The sequence below is a fragment of the Triticum urartu genome, chromosome 2A (assembly GCF_056163025.1).
Source record: "Triticum urartu cultivar PI428250 chromosome 2A, HENAU_Tu73, whole genome shotgun sequence".
Lineage (NCBI taxonomy): Eukaryota > Viridiplantae > Streptophyta > Magnoliopsida > Poales > Poaceae > Triticum > Triticum urartu.
In genome coordinates, this window is record NC_141874.1 from 388,341,438 (window position 1) to 388,356,406 (window position 14,969).

General features: G+C 42.7%; 1 protein-coding gene across 1 annotated transcript; it reads right to left on the minus strand.

Moving 5' to 3' along the window:
- Positions 1–10,322: 10,322 nt before the first annotated feature.
- LOC147985214 (uncharacterized) lies at positions 10,323–11,015 on the minus strand. The gene has a single exon (XM_087541466.1). It carries the CDS (start codon positions 11,013–11,015, stop codon positions 10,323–10,325), a length of 693 nt encoding a protein of 230 aa, XP_087397592.1.
- Positions 11,016–14,969: the final 3,954 nt, after the last annotated feature.

Below are 14,969 nucleotides of genomic sequence, written 5' to 3' on the forward strand. Positions count from 1 at the left end.
GACCGGTTCCACCGACAGACATGCAACTAGTTTTGCATAAAGGTGGCTGGCGGGTGTTTGTTTCTCCTACTTTACTTGAATCGAATTTGACTATGACCGGTCCTTGAAGATGGTTAAAATAGCAAATTTGATAAAACACCGTTGTGTTTTTAGCGTAGGTAAGAACAGTTCTTGCTAGAAGCCCATAGCAGCCACGTAAAACTTGCGACAACAAAGTAGAGGACGTCTAACTTGTTTTTGCAAGGCATGTTGTGATGTGATATGGTCAAGATATGATGTGATATATGTTGATGTATGAGATGATCATGTTTTGTAATATCGACAACCACTAGGAGCCTTAGGGTTGTCTCTTTATTGTATGAACTGCAAACGCCATGTTATTGCTTTACTTTATCACTATGCGTTAGCTATAGTTATAGAAGCAATAGTTGGCGTGACGACCTCAGCACAAAGATGCTACGATGGAGATCAAGGTGTCAAGCCGGTGATGATGGAGATCATGACGTTGCTTTGGAGATGGAGATCAAAAGCACAAGATGATGATGGCCATATCATGTCACATATTTTGATTGCATGTGATGTTTATCTTTTATGCATCTTATTTTGCTTAGAACGGCGATAACATTATAAGATGATCCCTTCACTTAATTTCAAGATAAAAGTGTTCTCCCTGAGTATGCACCGTTGCTATAGTTCGTCATTTCGAGACACCACATGATGATCATGTGTGATAGACTCTACGTTCACATACAACGGCTATAAGACAGTTTTGCACATGCAAAATACTTGGGTTAAATTTGACGAGCCTAGCATGTACAGACATGGTCTCGGAACAATGTAGACCGAAAGGTCGAACGTGAGTCATATAGTAGATATGATAACATAGAGATGTTCACCATTGATGACTACCCCATCTCAACTGATGATCGGACAAGGGTTAGTTGATTTGGATCGCGTATCACTTAGATAACTTGAGGGATGTTTATTTAAGTGGGAGTCCATAATTAATTTGATTAATTGAACTTAACTTATCATGAACTTAGTATTATGATTTTTCATATCTATGTTGTAGATTAATGGCCCAAGCTACTGTTCCCCTAAATTTTAATGTGTTCCTAGAGAAAGCTAAGTTGAAAGATGATGGTAGGAACTACATAGACTGGGTCCATAACTTCAGGATTATCCTCATTTCTCCACAGAAGAATTATGTCCTTGATGCGCCGCTAGGTGAAAGGCCTGCTGCAGGAGCTGAAGCTGATGTTATGAATGTCTGGCAAGCTCGATCTGATGACTACTCTATAGTTCAGTGTGCCATGCTTTACAGATTAGAACCGGGACTTCAAAGACGTTTTGAACGTCATGGAGCATATGAGATGTTCCAAGAGTTGAAGTTAATATTTCAAGCAAATGCCCGAGTTGAGAGATATCAAGTCTCCAACAAGTTCTATAGCTGCAAGATGGAGGAGAATAGTTCTATCAGTGAACATATACTCAAAATGTATGGGTATTATAATCACTTGACTCAGTTTAGAGTTGATCTTCCAGTTGATTATGTTATTGATAGAGTTCTTCAAGCACTGCCACCAAGCTACAAAGGATTCGTGATGAACTATAATATGCAAGGGATGAACAAAACAAATCACGAGCTCTTCGCAATGCTTAAGGTCGCGGAGGTAGAAATCAAGAAAGAGCATCAAGTGTTGATGATTAACAAGACCACTAGTTTCAAGAAAAAGGGCAAGGGAAAGAAAGGGAACTTCAAGAAGAATGGCAAGCAAGTTGCCACTCCCGGGAATAAACCTGGAGCTGGAATGAAGCCTCAAACCGAGTGCTTCTACTTGAAAGGGACTGGTCACTGGAAGCGGAATTGCCACAAATACTTGGTGGATAAGAAGGATGGCAAAGTGAACAAAGGTATATTTGATATACATGTTATTGATGTGTACCTTAATAATGCTCGTAGTAGCTCCTGAGTATTTGATACTAGTTTAGTTGCGCATATTTGTAACTCGAAACAGGAGCTACGGATTAAATGAAGATTGGCTAAGGACGAGGTGACAATGCACGCCGGGAATGGTTCTAAGGTCGATGAGATCGCTGTCGGCACGCTACCTCTACATCTACCTTTGGGATTTGTTTTAGACCTGAATAATTGTTATTTGGTGCCAGCGTTGAGCATGACATTATATATTGATCTTGTTAGTGCGAGATGGTTATTCTTTTAAATCAGAGAATAATGGTTGTTCTAATTATATGAGTTATATATTTTATGGTCATGCACCCTTGAAGAGTGGTATATTCTTGTTGAATCTCAATAGTAGTGATACACATATTCATAACATTGATGCCAAAAGATGCAAATTTGATAATGATAGTGCAACATACTTGTGGCACTGCCATTTAGGTCATATTGGTGTAAAATGCAAGAAGAAACTCCATACAGATGGACTTTTGGAATTACTTGATTATGAATCATGTGATACTTGCGAACCATGCCTCGTGGGCAAGATGACTAAAACTCCGTTCTTCGGAACAATGGAGCGAGCTAATGACTTATTGGAAATAATACATACCGACGTATGCGGTCCGATGAGTGTTGAAGCATGTGGCGAGTATCATTATTTTCTGACCTTCACAGACGATTTAAGTAGGTATGGGTATATCTAATTAATGAAACACAAGTCCGAAACATTTGAAAAGTTCAAAGAATTTCATAGTGAAGTAGAGAATCACCGTAATAAGAAAATAAAGTTTCTATGATCTGATCGCGGAGGCGAATATTTGAGTTACGAGTTTGGCCTTCATTTAAAATAATGTGGCATTGTTTCACAACTCATGCCGCCTAGAACACCACAATGTAATGGTGTGTCCGAACGTCGTAACCGTACTTTATTAGATATGGTCCGTGCTATGATGTCTCTTATCGATTTACCACTATCATTTTGGGGTTATGATTTACAGATATTTGCATTCATGTTAAATAGGGCACCGTCTAAATCCGTTGAGACGACACCATATGAACTGTGGTTCGACAAGAAACCTAAGCTGCCGTTTCTTAAAGTTTGGGGTTGCAACACTTATTTCAAAATGCAAGATCATCTTCATAGGATACCCTAAGGAAACAATTGGGTACACCTTCTACCATAGACCCAAAAGCAAGATCTTTTGTTGCCAAGAATGGATCTCTCGAAAGAAGTGAGTGGGAGGAAAGTAGAACTTGATGAGGTAATTGTACCGTCTCTCGAATTGGAAAGTAACACATCAAAGAAATCCATTCCCGTGATGCCTACACCACTCGAGAGGAAGCAAATGATAATGATCATGAAACTTCAGATCAAGTTGCTACTGAACCTCTTAGGTCGACCAGAGCACGATCTGCACCAGAGTGGTACGGTAATCCTGTCCTGGAAGTCATGTTACTAGACCAATGCGAACCTTCGAACTATGAAGAAGCTATGATGAGCCCAAATTCCGACATATGTCTTGAGGCCATGAAATCTGAGATGGGATCCATGTATGAGAACAGAGTGTGGACTTTGATGGACTTGCCTGGTGATTGGCAAGCCATAGAAAATAAATGGATCTTCAAGAAGAAGACTGACGCTGATGGTAATGTTACTGTCTACAAAGCTCGACTTGTCGCGAAAAGTTTTTTCGATGAGTTCAAGGAGTTGACTATGAAGAGACTTTCTTACCCGTGGCGATGCTTAAGTCTGTACGAATCATGTTAGCAATTGCGACATTTTATAATTATGAAATCTGGCAAATAGAGGTCAAAACTTCATTCCTTAATGGATTTCTTAAAGAAGAGTTGTATATGATGCAACCAGAAGGTTTTCTCGATCCTAAAGGTGCTAACAAAGTGTGCAAGCTCCAGCGATCCATCTATGGATTAGTGCAAGCATCTTGGAGTTGGAATATACACTTTGATGAGGTGATCAAAGCATATGGTTTTATACAGACTTATGGTGAAGCCTATATTTACAACAAAGTGAGTGGGAGCTCTGTAGCATTTCTAATATTATATGTGGATAACATATTGCTGATTGGAAATGATATAGAATTTCTGGATATCATAAAAAGATATTTGAATAAGAATTTTTTCAATGAAAGACCTCGGTGAAGATGCTTACATATTAGGCATCAAGATCTATAGAGATAGATCAAGACGTCTGATAAGATTTTCAATGAGTACATACCATGGCAAAAGATTTTGAAGAAGTTCAAAATAGATCAGTTAAAGAAAGAGTTCTTGCCTGTGTTACAAGGTGTGAAGTTGAGTAAGACTCAAAGCCCGACCATTGCAGAAGATAGAGAGAGAATGAAAGTCATTCCCTATACCTTAGCCAAAAGTTCTATAAAGTATGCCATGCTGTGTACCAGGCCTATTGTGTACCTTGCCATGAGTTTGGCAAGGGGGTACAACAGTGATCCAGGAGTAGATCATTGGACATCTATCAAGATTATCCTTAGAGGACTGATGACCCACAAGTATAGGGGATCAATTCTATCTCTTTTCGGTAAGTAAGAGTGTCGAACCCAACGAGGAGTAGAAGGAAATGACAAGTGGTTTTCAGTAAGGTAATGTCTGCAAGTGCTGAAATTATAAGTAGCAGAGTAGTTTAATAGCAAGGTAATTTGTAACGAGCAAGTAATGATAGTAGTAAAAAAGTGCAGCAAGGTAGCCCAATCCACTTGAGGCAAAGGATAGGCCAAAACGGTTTCTTATGATAAGCAAAGCGTTCTCGAGGGTACACGGGAATTTCATCTAGTCACTTTCACCATGTTGGTTCGATTTGTGTTTGCTACTTTGATAAATTGATATGTGGGTGGACTGGTGCTTAGGTGCTTTTCTTACTTGAACAAACCTCTTACTTATGATTAACCCTCCTACAGGCATCCGCAACTACGAGAAAAGTATTAAGAATAAATTATAACCATATCATTAAAATTTTGGATCCAATCGGTCCCTTACGGAATAGGGCATAAACTAGGGTTTAAGCTTCTGTCACTCTCGCAATCCATCATCTAATTGCTACTCCACAATGCATTCCCTTAGGCCCAAATATGGTGAAGTGTCATGTAGTAGACGTTCACATGACACCACTAAGGGAATCACAACATACATACTATCAAAATATCAAACACATATCAAGTTCACATGATTACTTGCAACATGATTTCTCCCGTGACCTCAAGAACAAAAGTAACTACTCACAAATGATAATCATGCTCAAGATCAGAGGGCTATTAAATAGCATATTGGATCTGAACATATAATCTTCCACCAAATAAACCATATAGTAATCAACTACAAGATGTAATCAACACTACTAGTCACCCACAAGCACCAATCTATAGTTCTGGTAACAAGATTGAACACAAGAGATGAACTAGGGTTTGAGATGAGATGGTGTTGTTGAAGATGTTGATGGAGATTGCCCTCCCCATGATGGGAGAGTTGTTGGTGATGATGATGACGATGATTTCCCCCTCCAGGAGGGAAGTTCCCCCGACAGAATCACTCCGCCGGAGGGCAAAAGTGCTCCTGCCCAAGTTCTGCCTTGAGACGGCGGTGCTCCGACCCGAAAGTCCTCTCCTTACTTTTTCTAGGTCAAAATGACTTATATACCAGAAGATGGGCACCAGACATGGGCCTGGTGTAGCGACTCGACCCGAAATCGATCAAGTCTCTGTGTAGTTGTACCATCCCAAGATCATGCTGGCACACACAGTACATTGATGAAAAGATTCAAAGTTCAATCACACCTTAATTTATTACACGATTCTCATATCGAGTCTTTATTACATCATAATAAATTCAGCCGAAGGCCAACTCATGAGAAATAAACTAAATAAAACTGTGGAAGCGTAGACGATAAAGCGAGTCCATCCAACTCCATAGGGCAATCACCGTGCGTAGATCGTAGCCTCACTCCTGGTCGGAAAACTCCTTTGCAACATGAGACGTTGCAGCCATGTAGGTAAGCATTTTGAATATGCCGGCAAGTCATAGAGAGGACAACAATAATAATGCTAACACTATATGCAATTTGGATGTGGGGCTCTAAGTTTTATGTTTTTGCGAAAAGGCCAATTTTCCCCTACAACAAAGGACTTGCTTGCAATTGCTACAAAATGTTGGTTGTTAATGAGATGGTTCTGCCAACCAGTGTCTCATACCCGAAATCATTAATAACCCACCAATTAATTAATTATGTTCGGTGTTGAGATTTCCAAAATACTCCAATTCCAGAGGTTCAGATTGGGACCAAATTTTTTTCGGTCTCCAAAACCATCCCACAACAATGGTGTTCTGCACCTCCTTCCGTATAGAGCTTCGAAAGGGGCCATCTTCAGACTGGTCTGATAGCTGTTGTTGTACGAGAACTCTGCGTATGGAAGGTTGTCATCCCAGCTAGACCCATAGTCTAGCGCACGGGCTCTCAACATGTCCTCCAGAATCTGATTGACTCTCTCGGTCTGTAGATCTGTCTGCGGATGAAAAGTTGTACTGAACTCCAGCCTCGTACCCAAAGTTTCATGCAACTGATTCCAAAACTTTGAGGTAAATTGCGTTCCCCTATCTGACACGATACTCCTCGGAACTCCATGCAGACATACGATCCTGGTCATGTATATCTTGGCTAACTTAGCGCTGGTATATGTGGTCTTCACGGGAATGAAATGAGCTACCTTGGTCAAGCGATCAACCACTACCCAGATAGAATCATAACCTGAACGAGTCCTAGGTAATCCTGTGATAAAATCCATTCAAAGTTTTTCCCATTTCCACTCAGGTATCGGCAAAGGTTGAAGTAACCCTGCTGGCTTCTAATGTTCCGCCTATACTCGCTGACAAACATCGCATACTGCTACGTACTCAGCAATATCCTTCTTCATACCTGTCCACCAGACACTTTCCTTCAAATCCAGATACATCTTGGTGTTTCCTGGGTGAATCGAGTATGGTGAGTCATGGGCCTCCTGAAGAATTAACTTCCTGACCTCTGGGTCATTGGGCACATAGATGCAATCCTCAAACCATAAAGTTCCGTGCTCATCTTCACGAAAACCTTTAGCCTTTTCGTTACTCATCTTTTCCTTTATCTCTGCAATTTCCTTGTCCGTCTTCTGGGCTTCACGAATTCTTTCAGTCAGAGTGGACTGTATATCCAAGGTGGCGACAAATCTTCTTGGTACTATCTCTAGTCGGAGCTCTCCGAGATCGTTGGCTAATTCATGAGGTAATCCTCCAGCTATGAGGGTGTTCACATAGCTTTTCCGTCTCAAGGCATCTGCTACAACATTTTCCTTCCCTGGGTGATAATGCAATCTCATGTCACAGTCCTTGATCAACTCTAGCCATCTCCTCTGCCTGAGGTTTAACTCCTTCTACGTGAAAATATACTTTAAGCTCTTATGATCCGTGTAAACATCACAACTATTTCCGACAAGGAAATGTCTCCAGGTCTTGAGTGCGTGCACTACGGCTGCTAACTCCAAATCGTGTGTGGCATAATTCATCTCGTGAGGTCGTAGCTGTCTGGAGGTATAAACTACAACGTTTCCTTCCTGCATGAGCACTCCTCCGAGTCCTTGATGAGAAGCATCACAATATACCTGGTAATCCTTGTGTATGTCCAGCAAAATGAGCACTGGGGGTCTGGGGCTGTAACTAGGTGTTTCTTCAGCTCATGAAAACTGGCTTCGCAATCCTCATTCCAAATGTACTTAGTCTCCTTCTTCAATAGCTCAGTCATGGGCTTGGCAATCTTGGAGAAATTCTCGATAAACCTCCGATAATATCTTGAGAGTTCGAGAAAATTGCGGATCTCCTTGACTGAGGTGGGGGACTTGCAGTTGGTGACCGATTCAACCTTGGTGGGGTCGACTGCTATTTCTTCTCCTGAAATAACATGTCCGAGGAATCCGACTTCCTTGAACCAAAATTCACATTTGTTGAATTTTGCATATAACTGATGTTCTCGAAGTTTCTCCAGAACTAGACGCAGATGTTCCTTATGCTCTTCCTCGCTCTTGGAGAAAACCAATATGTCATCGATGAACACCACGACAAACTTGTCCAGATATTCCATAAACACCTTGTTCATCATGCTCATAAAATACGGAGGGGCATTAGTAAATCCGAATGACATGACGGTATACTCAAATAAATCATACCTGGTGGTGAAAGCTGTTTTGGGTACATCCTATTCACAAAACTTCAATTGATGATACCCTAATCGAAGATCGATCTTGGAGAATACCTTGGCTCCAACTAGCTGATCAAATAAGTCATTAATCATCGGCAAAGGGTACTTATTCTTGATGGTCACGTCGTTCAACGAACGATAATCCACAACCATTCTCAGGGTTCCATCCTTCTTCTCTACCAAAAGAACTGGGGCTCCCCATGGTGATGAACTTGGGGGTGAATATATCCCTTCTCCAATAATTCCATGATCTGCTTCTTGATCTCTTCCAAATCATTCGGGGGCATCCGATAAGGTCTCTTGGATATTGGGGCTGTGCTAGGTAATAACTCGATCAAAAATTCTATTTCTTTGTCTGGTTGCATTCCTGGTAATTCCCCCGGAAATACATCAGGAAAATCTTGCACTACGGGCACTTCCTCCTAAACAACACCCATGAGGGAATTCACCTAATACTTCATTGGTGTGCGTCTGGATACATACTTGATCCTTTTCTGCTTCGGGGTGGTGAGCAAAATCGTCTTTTGGGCACAGTCGATGTTTCCTTCAAACTTCATCAACCATTCCATGCCTAGGATTACATCCAATCCCTGGGATTCCAATACTATGAGGTCTGCGGGAAAAATCATGATTTCCGATGTTGAGGGTCGAATGACAGCCTAAGCCTGCCGTCATCTCTCCTCCTGGGGAAATGACCTGAAGAGGGGTTCTAAGGGTTCTAGTGGGAAACCTGTACTTTTCCACAACTACCCTTGATATGAATGAATGCGTTGCACTAGAATCAAATAGTACCAATACTGGTCATGAATTTAATAAAAACTTACCAACCACTGTGTCTGGATGATCATAGACGTCCTCCGCATCGATGTGGTTCACTTGGGCACGAGGAAAAGGATTGAGCTTCTTGGTTGATGAGCTTCCATTGCCATTGCCGTTTCCATTTCTCCACTTGGCCTCTGGACAATCGGTGGCATAGTGTCCTGTCTCCTGGCAATTGAAACAGGTGATATGACTCAGATCCTTCTGAGCCGGAGCGGGACGGTGCCGGTTGCCATTGCCTCCATTTCCTAACTTGAAGTTGCTGTTGTTGTTGCGATTGTTCCCATTCCCTCCATGGTTGTGTCCTCCATGGTGTGATGGGTGTGACCTCCTGGGTATGGGGCATAGCGAGGCTTCTACTGAGCTCCCGAGTTGTACTTCCCATGACTATACTTCCGCTTGCGGCTATCAATCTTCTGTTGCATTCTTTCAAGGATGATGGCCTCGTCTACCAACTCCTGGTAGTTATTAAAGGTGTCCACCATCAGCTGCATTCCCAACTCATCATTTAGTCCTTCGAGGAACTTCTCCTGTTTTGCGGCATCTGTGGCCACATCACCCGGGGCATAGCGAGCTAACTGGCTGAACTCATCCACGTACTGCCCCATAGTATGATTTCCCTGGCGTAAGTTGCGGAACTCACACTTCTTCAGACTCATGGCTCCACCTGAAACATGAGCGGTGCGGAAGGCCTGCAGAAACTGATGTCACGTGATGGTGGCGATGGGATAGGTGGTGGTGTAGTTATCCCACCAAGCGGCTGCGGGTCCATCTAGTTGATGTGCCGCAAATGCACTTTCTCAGCATCTGTGCATCCAGCAGTTGCTAGCTCCCTTCTGATCTTGCGGAGCCAATCATCAGCTACAATCAGCTTGGTGCTGCTAGAGAACACCGACAGATTCAGCCTTAGGAACCTGGTCAGGTTGTCGACAGGGGTGGTGGCGGTGGATTGTTGTTGTTGTTGCCTTGGTTCTGGATGAGCATTTGCATCAAGGCATTCTGCTGTTGGATCAGCTAGGTGAGCTCCAACGGGAAAGTGAATCCGGGGTCACGTCTCGGAGGCATCTGGTGTTTTGGAGTGGATGAGAAATTAGAATAGAACAAGGGTCTAATGAGAAAATAGCACTACCCATATGAATGCATAATCATAATCACACCACTCATTTATTCATTCACCTCAAACAAGGTTTAATCTCAGATTACAAAATCTCACGACTAATCGAAAAATGGCCTAACTGATCAACGAAAAAATAAAAATAAAACATGGTGGTCGACTAAATGTCTTCATCAATTATCCTTGCGTCCTCCGGTGCGGTGTCCTCTGGTGCGACGCCTCCTCTTCCGGCTTCCTTCGGTGGAGCTCTCTTCATAATCCTGGTCATTGCTCACGAGGGGCCCATCATCTCCACTCGAGAAGAGGTCTTCTCCCTGATCCACCTTTTCCTCTAGTGTGGCAATATATTTCTTCAGGTCCTCAATTCTATCCATAAAATCCTTGACTTCTTCTTCATGTTCAAGGAAGTCCACGCATGCTTTCTCCTCCAGTTCCAGTTCATGGAACAACAGCCTCCTGCATACCTTCGAGCTTCGGCGTGTCTGGATTTCCTGGTTCTCGATGAGACTCTCCAAGTCTTGGACATATGAAAGAATGGAGTCTTCCTCCACGGTACGGATGATATCTCCATTCCTAGCTCTGCGAGAAATCATGGCGAGGTCTGATGGGTCGAGCTCGGCCATGTACTCTTTTCGGAGATGTCCAAGTGCACGATAAATTGCCAGGTCTCTTCCAAGGATCCAAGTGAAAGCGGTAAACTCAAAGTAGATGGGCTCTGAATGTCCTCTGAAGGTCCTCCCTGGAATGTGCACCTTAATCCTGTAGCGGGTATCCGTCAGGAGTGCATTGGTAGGCTTCCCGGTGATTGAGGGCAGAGCAATCTTCAGCTTCTTCACGATCTGAACCAGCTTCCTGCCGAAAAGCATCATCTCATCCGGCTGGCAAAACTCCGGTAGCAGACTGGGTGAACTCGGCGGCCATCTAAAATGTTGAAAATCGGAGAGAAGTCAGAAATGAACAGGGGAGAATTATGGAATGATAGGGACATAAAATAAAATAGTTTCTTCCTATGGCTTTCCGATCCTAGGGGTTACGTCCTACGGTCAGCGTGTGCTCTGATACCATCTCTGTGGCGACCCGACCCAAAATCGGTCAAGTCTCTGTGTAGCTGTACCATCCCAAGATCATGCTGGCACACACAATAAATTGATGAAAAGATTCAAAGTTCAATCACACCTGAATTTATTACACGATTCTCATATCGAGTCTTTATTACATCATAATAAATTCGACCGAAGGCCAACTCATGAGAAATAAACTAAATAAAACTGTGGAAGCGTGGACGATAAAGCGAGTCCATCCGACTCCATAGGGCAATCACCGAGCGTAGATCGTAGCCTCACTCTTAGTCAGAAAACTCCTTTGCAACATGAGACGTTGCAGCCGTGTAGGTCAGCATTTTGAATATGCCGGCAAGTCATAGAGAGGACAACAATAATAATGCTAACACTATATGCAATTTGGATGTGGGGCTCTAAGTTATATGTTTTTGTGAAAAGGCCAATTTTTCCCTACAACAAAGGACTTGCTTGCAATTGCTACAAAATGTTGGTTGTTAATGAGATGGTTCCGCCAACCAGTGTCTCATACCCGAAATCATTAATTATCCATCAATTAATTAATTATGTTCGGTGTTGAGATTTCTGAAATACTCCAATTCCAGAGGCTTAGATGTCCATAACCGGGGACACGGCTAATCGATTAGGTTTCTAATCTGCAGAGTCTTGTGCACTTTACCCGCAAGAATCATTCCCTCCTTTATGTCCTCGCACTGCCTGGTGTTTGAAGATGGGACAAACGAAACAAGGTCTTCCGTAGAGTTCCTTTGGTCCACTGTCGGTGCCCATCCAATCCTACCGTTCTTCTACATCACGTAGCACCGTCCGGCCAGATTCATGCCTAGGGTCGACCAAGACAGAGCCCATAATGGCTTGCGGCTGCACAGGTAAGCTTCCGGTCAAGGTGTATCCATCCGTCTCTTTGTGGCTGGGTGAAGCGTTCCGCAAGATGTCATGGCGCTTCTCCATGCATCCCAGCCATCCGCTGGTTGCTCTAGGGTGCCCGTCAACCGTCCTCCACCCAGTAGTGAATTTGAAGTCCATCTTGAGCTTGAAATCATGGGGTTGTCATCATCTTGACTCACATCTCCCTTATGAATCTCTAAACCAACACCGTCTATGAGCATAGCAAAATAAAATACATCGTCCCGGGCAATGGTAACAAGGAGAATTGGGTTCAACCTACCACATGATACTACTCAAGAACATAAATTAAAATTCTCCTACTGCATGCATGGCGGGGAGGAATAATTCTAATGCAACAAATCATAGGTATTGTAGAACATGATCAAATGACTTGCCTGGCTTACAGTCTTCGAAAGCTAGTGATTTGTGATAGCAACCTTCGCACTCCGGAAATTCTATTCGAAGCAAACAATGAATACATAAGCATACAACTATATTAACATAACAGCAAGCTAACATAAATCACACATAAGCAATCAAACCAAGACCAAAGAAAACCCGAAGAACTCAAAAAAAGTTTTCATTACTTCAAGCAAATAACTAGAAAATAGTTTTATCCTACTAAAACCTTCTTTAACAGAACCAAAACAAGATTTTTGTTAACTAACATGGAGGAAAACTTAATAAAAACTTCGTGCAAAAAGAAACACATTAGAAGCTATTATACAACTCATTTTATGCCTAAAACAAAACTAGTAAGAAAATAAAATAAAACATTTTCTTTTTCTGTTAGTAAAAGTTCACGATCAAAAGCTATAGAAACTAATCTGAAATAAAAAATAACAGAGGTGGAAATAAATTTTAAGTTAGTTAAAATAACAGAAAACACCAACAAAAAGAAATAAACTAAAAGAGGTTGTTCTCTTGTAAAACTAATTTTAATAAAATCTATAAATACTAAAATTAATCCTACTGCTAGGCAAGGTCAAAACAAAGTAGTGGCAAAAATATTCACTAAAAATTTTAATCCTAACTCTTTTTATAGCAGAAAGACAAATCTGACTAAAACTCAAATAAAACAATTTTTAAAAACTAAATCATGGCTGAAACTATTTTATACAGAAACATTAGGAAATTTTCAAACTAGAGCAAAAAGAATCAACTAAAAATATTAAATAACCTAAGAGATACATATTTTACAAGATTGGAACTTTCTGTTTTTAAAACAGAACGAAATTAAAACTAAAAAAACTAAGGAGCGCTACTGGGCCGAATGGTGTGCGAATTGAAACTAAACAGCGCTCGGGCGTCTTATAGGCTAAAAGTCTACATGCTAAATAGAGTAAAATCACTCGGCCGGTCTAACTAAATCGCAATTAAATAAACCGATCTAACTGGGACTAAACAGAACAATAATCGATCTACTAAAAATAAACCGAACCCTTCGCTAGTTCTAATCTAAGCCCTAGATTTGAGATATAACGGTGGAGGGGAGGCCGGCGGCTTACAGTGGCGGTCGACGGCGAGGTTGGCTCGGGCGTCGGTCGCGGCGGTGCTCCGGTGGTCCTAGGCGGCGGCGGTGACCTTAGGGCGACACGGCGGAGCGAGGCGAAGGTGGTGGTGGAGTTCTTGGAGCTCGGGGACGACGAAGTCAAGCAGAACGACGGGTTGCGGAGCTCGGTGCTCTGTAGCTCCGGTGGTTGTCGTCAATGCTTGTGGTGGAGGCGTCGGTGGTCCCTGGGCGGCGAGATGAGGTCAGAGGGGTGCGAGATGATGAGGCGGTTCAGGTGGGGTAGCTTGTAGGTCGAGGGGTGGCTCCCCGGTAGCGGTGGCAGCGATGAACTGCAGCGGCGGACGGCGAGATCGGTTCGGGGTGAGCGTGGGCTATGGTGGGACTTTAGCTAGGGTTTTTTGGGGGGGGGGTTCGGAAGAGGAGGTCATGGGCTATTTATAGGGCTAAGTCTTGGAGGAGGGGTCGGGCTCGGATCACGCTCGCAAGAAGATCGGAGCGGCGGCGGCGCTCGGGCGTGCTCCGGAGCGGCATGGCGTGGGCGAGGGGAAAGAAAGAGGTGGGGCCGGTGGGTCAGTGAGAGGGAGAGAGGGGAAACAGATCGGGCGACCTACCAGGAGGGGGTTCGACGCGGTGCGGGCGGAGCGGCCGGCTTGACGCTGGTGGGCTGCGGCTCGGGCGTCGGCTGGGCTGGGCTGGTTGGCTTGGCTGACGCTTGGTTTTTTTAATACCGGAAGAAAAAGTATATATAGAGAAATAAAATATACTATTATATAGGACATATATATATATCAAAATAATCAAGAAAATAAATCCTAAATAGTGAACTATTTTCAGAGGCAAAAACCAAAGTTTATAAAAAACATTTTTTTGAAAATTCCAAATAAATCCAAATTTGAATTCAAAACTTTTGGCATTAATTTCTTCTGACATTTTGGAGTGTCATGTTAGCTCCTCCAATACTTTTGGTCAAGTATTTGTCAGGGATATTTGAAGTAAATTTTCAAATGCCAAGTTGAATCCAATTCAAACAAAACTCAAATGCCTCTAAAAATTTTCAAGTGTCTCTCAATTCAAACAAAATGCATAGATGCTTAGCTAACAATTTTAAAACACTCCAAATTGAAAATTTAGGATGTTACACCTGGTGAGCACAACCCACCTGGGCGCGCCTGGGCTCCCTGGCGCGCCCAGGTGGGTTGTGCCCACCTGGTGGGCCTCCTCTGGTAGTTATTTGCTCTAGTATTCATCATATATTTTATAAAAAAATCTTCGTGAAGTTTCAGCTTGTTTGGAGTTGTGCAGAATAGGTAGCCTGACGTAGCTTTTCGAGGTCCAGATTTCCA